Source organism: Aspergillus glaucus (genome assembly GCF_001890805.1).
Source record: "Aspergillus glaucus CBS 516.65 unplaced genomic scaffold ASPGLscaffold_29, whole genome shotgun sequence".
Taxonomy (NCBI): domain Eukaryota; kingdom Fungi; phylum Ascomycota; class Eurotiomycetes; order Eurotiales; family Aspergillaceae; genus Aspergillus; species Aspergillus glaucus.
Genome location: NW_019170481.1, coordinates 274,428 through 287,082, shown reverse-complemented (window position 1 = coordinate 287,082; position 12,655 = coordinate 274,428). Strand labels below are relative to the sequence as shown.

The 12,655-nt window shown below is 41.0% G+C and overlaps 3 protein-coding genes across 3 annotated transcripts; 2 read left to right on the top strand and 1 right to left on the bottom strand.

Annotated features, from left to right (window-relative positions):
- Positions 1-8,454: 8,454 nt before the first annotated feature.
- On the bottom strand, positions 8,455-9,836 carry ASPGLDRAFT_52508 (ribonuclease III). The gene is made up of 2 exons (XM_022547773.1): positions 9,763-9,836; positions 8,455-9,672 (listed from the first exon to the last, which is right to left on the bottom strand). Exon 2 carries the CDS (start codon positions 9,415-9,417, stop codon positions 8,620-8,622), a length of 798 nt encoding a protein of 265 aa, XP_022396389.1. The 5' UTR covers positions 9,418-9,672; positions 9,763-9,836; the 3' UTR covers positions 8,455-8,619.
- Positions 9,793-10,739, top strand: ASPGLDRAFT_52507 (mitochondrial 37S ribosomal protein mS33). The gene is made up of 4 exons (XM_022547772.1): positions 9,793-10,011; positions 10,089-10,297; positions 10,353-10,402; positions 10,487-10,739. Exons 1-4 carry the CDS (start codon positions 9,973-9,975, stop codon positions 10,513-10,515), a joined length of 327 nt encoding a protein of 108 aa, XP_022396388.1. The 5' UTR covers positions 9,793-9,972; the 3' UTR covers positions 10,516-10,739.
- A 25-nt stretch (positions 10,740-10,764) lies between these two features.
- Positions 10,765-12,525, top strand: ASPGLDRAFT_29731 (U2 snRNP complex subunit CUS1; the record flags this gene model as incomplete). Its single annotated transcript, XM_022543881.1, has 2 exons — positions 10,765-10,821; positions 10,876-12,525. 2 exons carry the CDS (start codon positions 10,765-10,767, stop codon positions 12,523-12,525), a joined length of 1,707 nt encoding a protein of 568 aa, XP_022396387.1.
- Between the last annotated feature and the right edge of the window lie 130 nt (positions 12,526-12,655).

The window sequence follows — 12,655 nt, the reverse complement described above, 5'->3', positions numbered from 1 at the left end:
GTAACCCGTTTAGATATAGGGCCGCCCAGAGCGGGCACATGACCCCGACATTTCTTAGGGAGACCGCTGGGCGAATGTTAGAGAGACCAGCATTCAGTCTAATCACCAATGGGACTGGCTATTACTACCGAAGTTGTTACATATATATACTACCTCCATATACACTCTATTATGCTTCTACCATAGTTTACCCCCGCTGGGTGGACAGCCAGTTTAACAAGTCAGCTGTTATGCTTCCTGTACAATTGCCTCCTGTTCCTGAGCCTTTTGTAGTCATTCAGCACCAGTTAAGCTTCCATCAGTCTGAATAAAGCATCTAGTGCCTCCTTGCTTTTGTTTCTGACAGGTATTCTCTGTATGAAGTTGTTGAATTTCCTGCTGTAATAGGATGGCATTCTGCATAGTCATCTCTCACCTTTCATGACCTTTTTCATTGCCTGTTCCAAGGTTGAGGGAGAACCCTGATGATCTTGGAGATATTGAATTCACTTTTGTTTTTCAAGCTCTTATATATCAGCTGATGTTTTGCCTGCATTAAAAGAGTGGTTGCTGTGTGGGTTGCTGTGTGCTGTAGAAGGTGGGGTTGATGTTTTAAGCTGTATCTGAAGCTTTGAAAGTACTCTCTTTGATGATAATGGAACCAAGCCAGTTGCTGCAAAGCCACTGAATATTCACTGAAGATAAAGTACATGGATGGAACATAGGATAGATATGTAAGAAATCCCTCCTTAGATATAGTATGTACCCCTTGTTGCTGCATTATTTTTGTATGTTGAGCATAGAAGTATTTTAATGATAAGAACCAGCTGACATCCAATGGCTGAAGAAGATGAGAATGAGTGAGGCATATATATAGGAATAATCTCCCTTTCTGTACAAAATTTACCAAATTCTGTTGTTGTATGACTGCCATGGCCATCAAGAATCAATAATAAGTGATATCTTCCAACAGTACAAGATGCAGTATATGTATGGTTCAAAAATTTTCTGAAGCCATTCAAGGCCTAGTTCATCAGTTGTCCAGCCATTCTTGCTCACACTGATTGTATAGCCCTTTAGAACAATATAATACCACTGAGATTGGTGATTCTCTGCTGCAAAGATAATCTGTTGAGGCAGGGCCCATCCAATTGCATTTACTGCAACAATTGCAGTTGCCCATTGGCAATTTCCAGGTTGAATAGCTTTTGCATGTTTTTCTCTTGTTTCAGAGCCACAGATAACTTTTGAAGTTGATATTACACTCATTTGGAAGCCAGTCTCATCCATGTTGTAGATATCTTCAGTAAGGATACCATACTTCTGAATTGTATCCTGAACTTGTTGAAACCACCCCTTTATAAGTTTTGGATTTTCACATTTGGCTCATTTTGGTAATCATATTTCTTGCTGTATTTAGAGCAAAGCTCTTTATGCTGTTTAATATAACAGTTTACCCAGTTTTCACCAATAACAACATTTTTAGGTGATAGCCATGCAGAGAGTAAAGGCTGCACTAGCTAGATATTGTACACTTTCAATTTATAGAGGTAGGCCATGCTTTTCCATATCAAGAATCCCTTTAGAAAGTGCAGATTCTTCTGTATCTGATAATTTTCAGCAATTAGCAACTGTATTTGCCTGTGGAGCAATCCCATTGACACACCTGTTGAATGTTGCAGGAGGGACATTGTATGCTAAAGCTGCCTTCTTTTTGGATGAAAAAAGACCTTTTTTATAGGCATCCAGTGCTAATTGTATATGCTGTTCCACTGATTTATCTGCCATGGTGTGTGTGTATATTCAAGAATTTCAGAAAGGAGAGGTGTTGTTATGATTTTTCCAGGCAGCTGAATCACTTGGTGGTCTGAATCACTCAGTAGTGGATTATGTAATTATATATCTATAACGTATTCCACGGGCGAGCGGCGCGCACGGGCGAGCGGCGCGTTTTCCCCACGACCACCAAATATTCGATTAACTACCTCCTTCAACACATTATATCTTCACCATTTCAATCCATAATGCCTAAATCTCAAGAATCTAACATTCAAATGGCTATATCTGCCTATAACTCGAAAAAAATCAAATCAAAAAAGGAAGCTGCCAAGGTGTTTGGGGTATCTGAAACTACTCTTCGCGAGCGCCTCAAGGGACGAAAACCATGCACAGAAACACGTGCAAATAATCACATATTATCATCTATTCAAGAAGAAGTCCTTGTTAAGCAAATACTGAATGCAGACAAACGTGGTTTTGCAATTCGTCTGGAGTTCCTACGTCAAATGGCCCAGATACTGCTTCAAAAACAGACCCCTACCTCTACTCCAAACATAGGAGTCAACTGGGCATTTGCTTTTATTAGACGCCATCCACAACTGTGAACACGGTTTAATCGGTGAATACCATACCAGCGGGCAAAGCAGGAGGATCCAAAGATTATCAAACAATGGTTTAATATGATATTAGAGACGATTCAAGAGCATGGTATCCATGAAGATGATATCTGGAATTTTGATGAGACTGGCTTTGCAATGGGTCTCTGTACAACCTCTAAAGTTATTACTGCAGTCGAGTGCAGTGAGCAACCACGTACAGTCATTCAAGGGAACCGTGAATGGGTCACAATCATTGAATGTATAGGGTCAAATGGATGTTCAATTCCTCCAGTTGTGATCCTTAAAGGGAAGGAGCATCAAGCCTCTTGGTATCAAGAATCAGCCCTCTCTCAAGATTGGAGGCTAGCCACAAGTCAGAATGGCTGGACTACTGATATAATAGGCTTACGCTGGCTTAAAGAGGTGTTTGAGCCATATTCCAAACATTATTCAGTTGGTTCAAAGCGGCTACTTGTACTTGATGGTCATAGTAGCCATTTAAGTGCAGAGTTTGATGGATTCTGCAAAGAGCATGCAATCATTTGTCTCTGTATGCCACCTCATTCATCTCATCTTCTTCAACCACTAGATGTTGGTGTTTTTGGGCCACTAAAACGTGCATATGGGAAGCTAGTTGAGGGAATGATGATTGCTGGCAACAACCATATTGATAAGGATGATTTCCTATCTCTCTATCCATCTGCACGCGAGAAGGTCTTTACCAAAGAGAATATCTATGGTGGCTTTGCTGGAGCAGGGATCAAACCATTAGATAAAGAAAGGGTTCTTTCAAAAATTACCTTTCAACTGCGTACGCCAACACCACCACTTCTGACTGAAGGGTCAATATCATCTGCATTTCAGACCCCTCAAAATACTCGCCAACTTGATCATAAGATCCACGATCTACAGAGAAGTCTTAATAAGAAAAGACAGCTGTCGAGCAGCCCTGTATCTCACCTTCAACATCTTGAGAAATCTGCACAGATGGCAATGAATATGAATCTACTTCTTCACCAAGAAATCAAGGTTCTACGGGCAGAGAATGAGCGGAAGATGATGAAGAAAGCACGCAGGCGTGGTAACCTAGGTCAAGATACTATGCTATCTATACAGGAAGGTCAGGAGCGTGTTCAGCAGCTTGATAGAGCAGTTGAAGCAGAGGTCGAAGCAGATATTCAACGGCCACGCCAGCGAGCTCCACCACGCTGTAGTGGCTGTGGGACTATTGGACATATTATACGCAGTTGCCCTAGTAAATAGCTACATGTTCAATTACTAGATAGTCTTAATTTAGTGATTTTTTCAAACTTTTAAGCATGTTGATGATTGAATATTTGGTGGTCGTGGGGAAAACGCGCCGCTCGCCCGTGCGCGCCGCTCGCCCGTGGAATACGTTATCAGTCAACACTGAAGTGAATGCCTATGCCTTTTGAAATACTGATTAGACAATAGAGATATGACTACTTAACTGGATTGCATGACCTTTAGTGCCCAAAATTTATGTCACTACTCAATCAAGCTTTGTAAAGCTCATCATCACTAGATTGATTGATACAATAATTACTATGTACCAGTGCAAGGGGTAATGGCTGACATGGAGAGGATATATAGATTTCACTTCCCATTGGTCAAATAATCATGTAAGCAAGTATTAATTATCCCTGCTCCAATTGGCCTGTTAATTTTGTATACTTATAGTATAAATTCTCTAGAATATATTTAAATGCTTCCTAATGTATATTAGTCCCTTTCTAGTGCTTGACAACATTAAGTTCTATATGGTCTTGCTGAATCTGTGATATAGCATATAGCTCTAGATCCCCTTAGATTTTTTCAGATACTTATTATAGTAAAGGATATCATAGGCAGTAACAGGAGGCAAACATTTAATGCATCAGAGGGTTTATTATAATTTATAGGAAAAGATCTTATAATAATATTAGTTTATCTAAGAAGGCTGCTGCAAACTGATTATAGATTTCTTATTATTAAAGACTAAGTACTTAATACTATAAAAGCTGCTCTAAACAGCCTGAAAGCTCTATATATTGAGTTTTTCATAACATGCTTTTATTCTAATAAAGAAATAAAAGAGAGCATATAATATATAATCACTCACTGCATGAATAGTAGTCTTAATTAGAGCAGAGCAGATAATATATATAGGTATAATAAGACTGTGTTATTCACTTGTAGAATAGAGAAAATGAGTATTATTAATACATGCAACAATATATTTCTTGTACTTCTTCAGTAGGGACTGGCTCTTTTATAACCTTTTCTATTAGCCTGGCCTTGATTAAAGAGGTCTCACTCACCACTAACCGACCCCTCCGCCTAGTCTCCGGGGTCGCGCGGTACGCGACCCCGTCAGCCCAGCGGTCAGGGTCAGCCCAGCGAGCAGTTGATTATGGAGGTCATTTTAAACGCCTATATTTCATCAATACATGGCTCTATACTAATTATTTTTATATATAAATAATTTTTGGACACCACTATCTTCCCCTAGATAGCCTTGATCGCTTCACAATGATACCACGGTCCAGGGCATAGTCAACAAGCTCAATCATGACTTCTTTCCACTTCCTCCGGAGAATCTTTCTTTCCTTCCTTTCATAATTTTCTTTCTTAATCCATGAAATCCTTGATACCTCATCACTATATACAACCCCCCCTGTCTGTAGATGTTGTCTTGAGGCGCCAGCTCGCTCCCTTCTTGCACGCTGAGCCTGTGTAGATTGTTGTATCTCCTGTTCCAATTCCTCCGCCAAATGGGCTTGTGAGATGCTAGCCTTTAGTAGCTTATCAAGCCGTGATTTGAAAGGAATACCCTCAGCATGATAGCTAGTAATAATGTTTCCTTGCAGTGCAAATTTTCTGGCAGTTTTGGGTGTGCTTCCAGAGCTGAATGACTCCATACTACTTTCACAGCTAGGAGGAGTAGCAGGACAGTCTTCTGCTAGTTTATCAAGCACAACATCAGGATCAAATGGATGAATGCCAGTCAAGCTAAATCCATGCGTCACTGTACGTTTTTTGAATGTTTTTTGCCGTATAGTTGATAGTGCAGCCAGGAATTCAATCTTGGTAAACTTCCCACATCCAGTTTGGGTTGCATCTGCAATAGCCTCACTATGCCAGTGTTTAAAGGCATGGAAAACGCCAACATCTAATGGCTGAAGCAGGTGGCTTGTATGTGGAGGTAAGAGAAAGAGGATAATCTCATTCTTTTCACAAAAATCCACAAATTCATAGGTAATATGTGAGTGATGGCCGTCACAAAGGAAAAGTCGATAGTGGCCTTTTTTAGACCTTAATGTTGACCGGTTGAAGTATTGAATCCATTGAAAGGCAAACTCATCATTTAGATAACCTGTCTCTGAAACAGCAACAGCACTTCCTTTCTCTGTAAAATCAAACCAGCCAGCTAGATGACACCGGCCGGGCATTACAATGAATGGTGGTATGAAGGAACCAGCTGGGTTGATAGCCTCTACTACCGTGACATGCTCACAGTTAGTATTACTACCAGTGTAGCGCTTTTTATCACGATCCTGGGTGACAATCCATTGGTCCTTTCCCACCCCAATTTGGAATCCAGTCTCATCAAAGTTCCATATATCCTCACTAACCACACCGTGTTCCTCAACTGTATGCTGGAGCAATTCAAACCAACTATTGATAGTTGAATAATCATGGGAATGTTTCTGATCAGCATCTATAGCCCTTGTCTTCTTCCCGGAAGTATTGTGGATTGCGATTTGCGCCGGAGCCACTGTTTGAGCCATTTATCACCAACTGTTGGTGGGGGTGTTGTAGGATCCATGTGGGCGGAATTCAGGATGGAATTGGCACATTTTTCAATCATTTTTGGCCAAGGGGGAGCATCAAATCGGTCAAGGGTGTCAATATACTGGCGTAGAGCATGTTCTTGGGCTTCAGTGACCTTTGTATTCATCCGTGGCCGAGTAGTCCTGGAATTCCAGCCTTTCCATCTTGATGAGAGAGTCTGCCTTGACACACCATGCGCAGTTTTTGAAAATTTTGGTTTTTCTTCATCTTGGAGCGCGTCAATGGCCTTTTGCATTTTAGCTTCATATTCATTATATTCTTTAGACATGGCGGTGGTTGAATAAAAATGCGTTTAATTGAAAATACGGGAATTTTTTCTAACTGCTCGTTGAGCTGACCCTGACCGCTGGGCTGACGGGGTCGCGTATACCGCGCGACCCCGGAGACTAGGCGGAGGGGTCGGTTAAGCCTATTTATAGGTCTTTTAACTGTGGACAGGAGAGGATTATTTGCGAAGCGATAGCGGAGCAAATGCTAGGGGCTCAAAATGCAAAACCAGATTCTGTCTCTCATTGGCCAATAACCACAAAAGCAAATATTACAATTATCTCTTCTCTGATTGGCCCTAAGTTGGTGTTAGGTGATCTGTCTGGTGTCATGTGATCACCAGTGATGCGCATTGATGATGATGTCTTCCATTTTATAGAGCATTTTCCAGTCTAAGAGTGATGCGCATTAGTTAATAGTAAAGAGGATATGCTGTAATATAGCTTTTAATTTTATTTTCAGCCTTAGAAATATATTTAGTCAATTAGTTAAGTACAGCTTTTTTGTCAGTGATGAGAGAGAGTAACATCAGTATTTACTTTTTACTTATAGTGATCAATTTGTTTTTCCATGCATATTACTAGAAAAATCAGCAATGGAGTTAAGAAAAGCCTCAGACTTTGAGAATTTCTCTATAAAAGCATCTTAAAGAACCTCTAGAATGATAATTATATCAACTGAGCAATAGATTTAAAACCCAGTATAAGTATCAATTTATTTCCAGGTGAGAACATTGAAGATAATAAAATAGAAATAGGGGTGTTTAGTAAAGCAGCTGTTTTGAAATTTCAGTAGGTATTAAATTAAATATAGCAGCTGAAGTCAACTGCATATTCATAAGAGTAAACTCTATAAAAAGGGAGAAGAGGATGCATATTATTAAATTTATTGATTAATGTAGACCTAAATAATGGCATAAATATGTATAAATAGGATTTGAGGTAGTATTCTTAATCTAATGGTGTAATTAATTCATCTCTATTATATACAACTAAATCTAGAATCACATTAATATCGACTTTTTAAACTCAGAATATATATTAAAGAACATGTCCTAACCAGAAATATAATTTTTTAGGTTAACATTATATATGACTAATTAATTATTAACATCATTATTAAATAAAAGGGAAGCAAGGCTGGCCTCACTGATATAAATACCTTAATATCTAGAGTGATTTCTTAAGGAAATGGAGTCAGTGAGCAAAAATACCTCTATAGATATAATCAAGGATATCAAGCGTTCAATCAAGCATATAGTCAAGGATCTAGTTGAGCATCTAGTCAGAATTCTACTAGTTAAGCAATCGGGGGGGCATATGTATAAGGAATCATATATTGATCGATTGAGCGTGTGCTCCGGAGTAAGAGTTAGACATATAACTCAGGGATTAGAATATACAAATATTTTTTTTTTAAATTTTATTTTCTATCTAACGGTAGTTTCCTATACTCTAAGACTAGTAGGTGTCAGAATTAAAATAATTGAATATCTCTAGCTAAAGACTATATAACTAATTAGTTCTTTTTGATATATATACTGGCCATGTGCTTTTTACTCTTAGTTTCTTGATTATAAGCTTAAGTAATGAATGCATTATAACTAAATTAAAAGCTCTTTATAATATGATTAAGATCAGTCTAAGTTACTCTATATCTTAAATAGTTACTTTTAAAGAGTGTATGCTTAAGAGGCATAGTATAGAGTTTTTATTAGACTATTATAATGAAGACCAATTAGAATCGTGTGAATATAGGTTATAAAAGTGGAATAGTATATTAATAATTAAGCATATATAGTGACATTAATGAGCAGAGGAAAGAGTAGAATGTTATTCAAAGGTGATATGATCTAACTAAAGATTGATTGCTGGTGGGAGCCAGGTGACTCTTGCTATAAAGTGTGTCCAGGGCCTGGGGCCCTAATCTGTATTGGGAGGTTTTACAGAATCACTCCTATACTAGAGCATCTAATAGATCCAAAACCACAGCCATGCCCTTTATCTAGTAAGCGGTTGGTCATGGACATTAATACCATTCGCAGCTTCGCGTCGGCCGGCTCAAATGTTTCCTATAACGTTTCATTTTTACCTCTTCAAAAACCAGACCGTAGTGATAGCCAGCATCGATACATCATACCTTAGTCGACCCTGCTTTTTGTCTTCGTTTCTGTTCCGATAAGCCTCTTTTTCTCAGCGATTTCGTCAATCAACGGGTTGTTTCGTAACGCCTGTTTTGCTGCCTCATCCCCAGCTATTGCTTTGTTACGGCCTTGACCGGAACCCAGATGCTTTCTATCCCATCCCCAGCCGGTAAAATACACACCAAGAAAAAAGGTTTGCATCCCCCCTTTTGACGCGACCGGTGGAAGTTCATCAATATAGTCGAGTTTGACTCCTTTAGCCATGACCTTCTTTGAAAGGGCCTCTTTCGCTTGCAGGGTCGATTTTTGAATTCCGAGTTCCGTAAGTTTTGGTAGCCATAACTGCGTCAACCATGACTCGACTAGTTTGAAGCCCCCGTCCCGGTTAGATAGTATGACAGCAGCCACATAAGCCTCGAAGATATCGCCTTTAGTCTTGGTCCATCGTTTCGGCTGATCTAGATAGCCCTGGGGCACAGAGGCTCTGCGATCAAACCCGTATCTTGTTGCATATTCAGAAAGAGTCTCATTCTTCACCAAGAGTTCCCTGATCTGTGAAATGCGACCAGACGGGATATCCTGAAACTTGTCCCATACTAACTTGGTAGCAATCAATTCAATGTATGCATCCCCGAGAATTTCAAGTCTGTCGTAGGTCGTCTTATTGTTGTTGTCCAAGCCAGGGTGTGTGAAGACGGCCTTTTGAAGACCCTCATCTAGAATGAGCGGCAAGACCGGTAAGCCGCTTTCGCCTTCCAAGATGTTAGATGCATCATGTAAATTTTCCCGGTGCATATAGTCAATATTATAGTCAACTGTATGAACAGATGCGTTTGGTGAAATTCTTGCAATTTTGAGTGCCTTAGCCAGTTCAGCAGCAGCTTTCACCACTCCCGAACCAGCTGCAGAGGTACGATTCTGTGTGGAATGGGGACTGTCTATAATTTCCCCGAGTAGCTTTTCCAATGTGTTGAGGGGGAACCGTGTATTATTATTTCCAGATGGAAAATGGTCTAATAGAACATCTGACTCATTTTTTTGATGAGAGGTCTTGACAATAAAAGTTAGTGAGTGCGCAGGAAGTGTTGGGCAATATAATATTCAAAATTGCTTCATCTTTCTTTCTTTCTTTCTTTTTACCTTGGTCTTTTTTTCTTGGCTGCTTGTAGGCGGCGAGAAGATTGATTTTCTTTTTATATCCATGAGGCAGACAGTGCACATAGTAATAAATTGTTATTAATGTGCCCCAAAAAGATGGTTTTTACGGTACCAATCACGTGATATGTTTTCATATCTGCTCCATACTCTTTTCCCTTTTCGCTACATGGCCTTATACACTAGCACCCAATCATGCAAATACCGCGTCATCGGATATTAGATCTTGTTAAGGTATGCTGGTCCAATATCTCAGCTTCCCTGCCTTCCCCCCTTTTTTATGTTTTAGAAATACCTCTAACTATTATTAGACACAATGTCGCATATTCTCCCAGAATTTTAATCCCGAGAGACTCCGCTTAGGAAACAAGATCCTGAGGCAAAGATTGCGAGGACCGGCACTTGCAGCATGGTATCCCAGGAAGACGGTCTCTTTTCGAGATCTGCAGGATACATATCGGCCACTTGGTTTAACCATGTTTGATGAGGCCGAGGACGATAGAGAAGAAGCCATTCAGATGTATGCTCTCTCTTTTCACAGCCTCATCATCTTCAATGCTCATTGTACTCTCCAGTGCGAAATCTCGAGGAAAGGGCAGACCAAAGAAAAAGAGAACAGCGGCAGGTAAGTCTTATTGCTGCATGATACATATACGTCTTTTTCCTTTCTCTGGCGCTAGCCCTAATACATACTAACCTGTGCATATAGAGTCCCGAACAGCAAAGAAGAAGAAGTAGCGTATCTCCCATATATCTCTATCAACTGCATCCATAAAGTCTGGCTTAACTATGATCCTCGAAATTTAGTAACTCGATGTAACTATGTAATGCAGAATACGGAGTAGAATACTACTCTGTACAGTACTTTAACTAGTATATCACGTGATAAGGCGGTGGCTGCTTATCTCCACCCATGTAATATTAATGAACAGTTTGAGCATTATTTCCACTGCACATACTGGGTTAGCAAAGAAAATATTAATTACAATGAAGCCAAGCAAAAATCAACTGAGGCGAGCGAAGAAAAAGGCTCAAAAATTCGATGTAAGTTTATGCGCGATTATCTTTCCAACAAGTTGAGAAAGCTAACTTTTCTAGACCACGCAAGAAAATCAAGACTCACTTGCTACTGGAGCTCAGCCGGAAGAGAGGTCTTCAGCAGTGAACATTCATGATAGCAGTGCCCTGCGCGAGTCAACATTCTCGCCCGATGCTGGTGATCCTTTGTGGCAGATTTATCAAGGTATCGCCCATAGGTTTGACGAAGCCGAAAGCGACACATCGCCTGTCAAGGAACACGAAAAACCTGAGGTGTATTTCGATGATGACAATGAGATACCGGATGAAGATGAGGGCGAGCCAAAGTTGTCGAAGAGGAAGCGCAAAGAAATGAATAAGCTCTCGGTAGCTGAGTTGAAGGCAATGGTCCGAAAACCAGAGATAGTCGAGTGGACAGATACATCAGCCCCCGACCCCCGCCTTCTCGTTCACATAAAGGCTCATCGGAATGTTGTTCCCGTGCCTTCTCACTGGTCCTTGAAACGCGAATATCTTTCATCGAAAAGGGGAGTTGAGAAGCCGCCATTTTCGCTGCCCAAGTTCATTCAGGAGACAGGAATTTCAGAGATGCGCGATGCTGCTTTAGAAAAACAAGAACAATCGACTCTGAAGCAAAAAACGAGGGAAAGAGTGCAGCCCAAGATTGGAAGATTGGATATCGATTATCAAAAGTTATATGAAGCTTTCTTCCGATTTCAGACAAAGCCCGAACTCACTCGCTATGGTGAAGTCTACTATGAAGGCAAAGAATACGAAACAAACCTTAGACACTTGCGCCCAGGTGAACTGAGTCAGGAATTGAAAGAAGCACTCAACATGCCACCGGGTGCCCCGCCTCCCTGGTTAATCAACCAGCAGCGATATGGACCACCGCCATCATATCCTGCCCTCAAGATTCCAGGCCTTAATGCCCCACCACCTCCCGGTGCCATGTGGGGTTACCACCCTGGAGGATACGGAAAACCTCCAGTCGATGAGCATAACAGGCCTCTTTATGGCGGTGACATATTTGGTGTTCTTCAACCCCAGCAAAACATGCAGCAAGGTGAACCCGTTGAGAGAGATTTATGGGGCGAACTACAGGCACCAGAAGAATCAGACGAGGCGAGCGAAGATGAAGAACAGGAGGACGACGACGACGACGACGAAGAAGAAGAAGGTGAAGACGAGACTGCAGAACAGCTCATGGATACCGGATTGCAAACACCTAGTGGGCTTGAAACACCGGGCGGTGTGGCCTCAGTTGTCCCATCCGAGTTTTCAGGGGCCGAGAATGCAACTGGTGAGTTCGACGTGCGTAAACATCACCGTGGAACGCGAACAGAAGAATCTACGCAACCGAGAAGTGCCTTCCAGGTTATCCCAGAGAGACAAACTCACATACAGGGATTTTTTGGGGGTGACAAAGTATATAACTTGAACGTCGCCTCGGATGATCTTCCTGTGCTTGGAGCTGAGGAGCATAACCGGAAGCGTAAGAAACCTGGTGACGTCGATGTGTCCGTGGATCCAGATTCACTGCAGGCCAGTGATGGAATGAGCAGAGAAAACCTGCAGAGTTTATACGAATCTCAGAGACAGCAAGGGCATCACCCTGGTTGGGAATTCCAAGAGGACCTCAGTGACATGATTGCGCAGGAAAGTCGAAAAAGGCTTAGGAAAGAGGAGGAGAGACGAGTCAGGCACTAAGAATTAGGTATTCGTCCCTCACTGCTTTCACTTTCTGTTTCTTCTGTCATTACTATTTATCCCCCTTCTGGATTTTTATTTCGGCGTTTAGTACGGAATCAATGGGATGGAAACAAGTTGTATGCGCAAA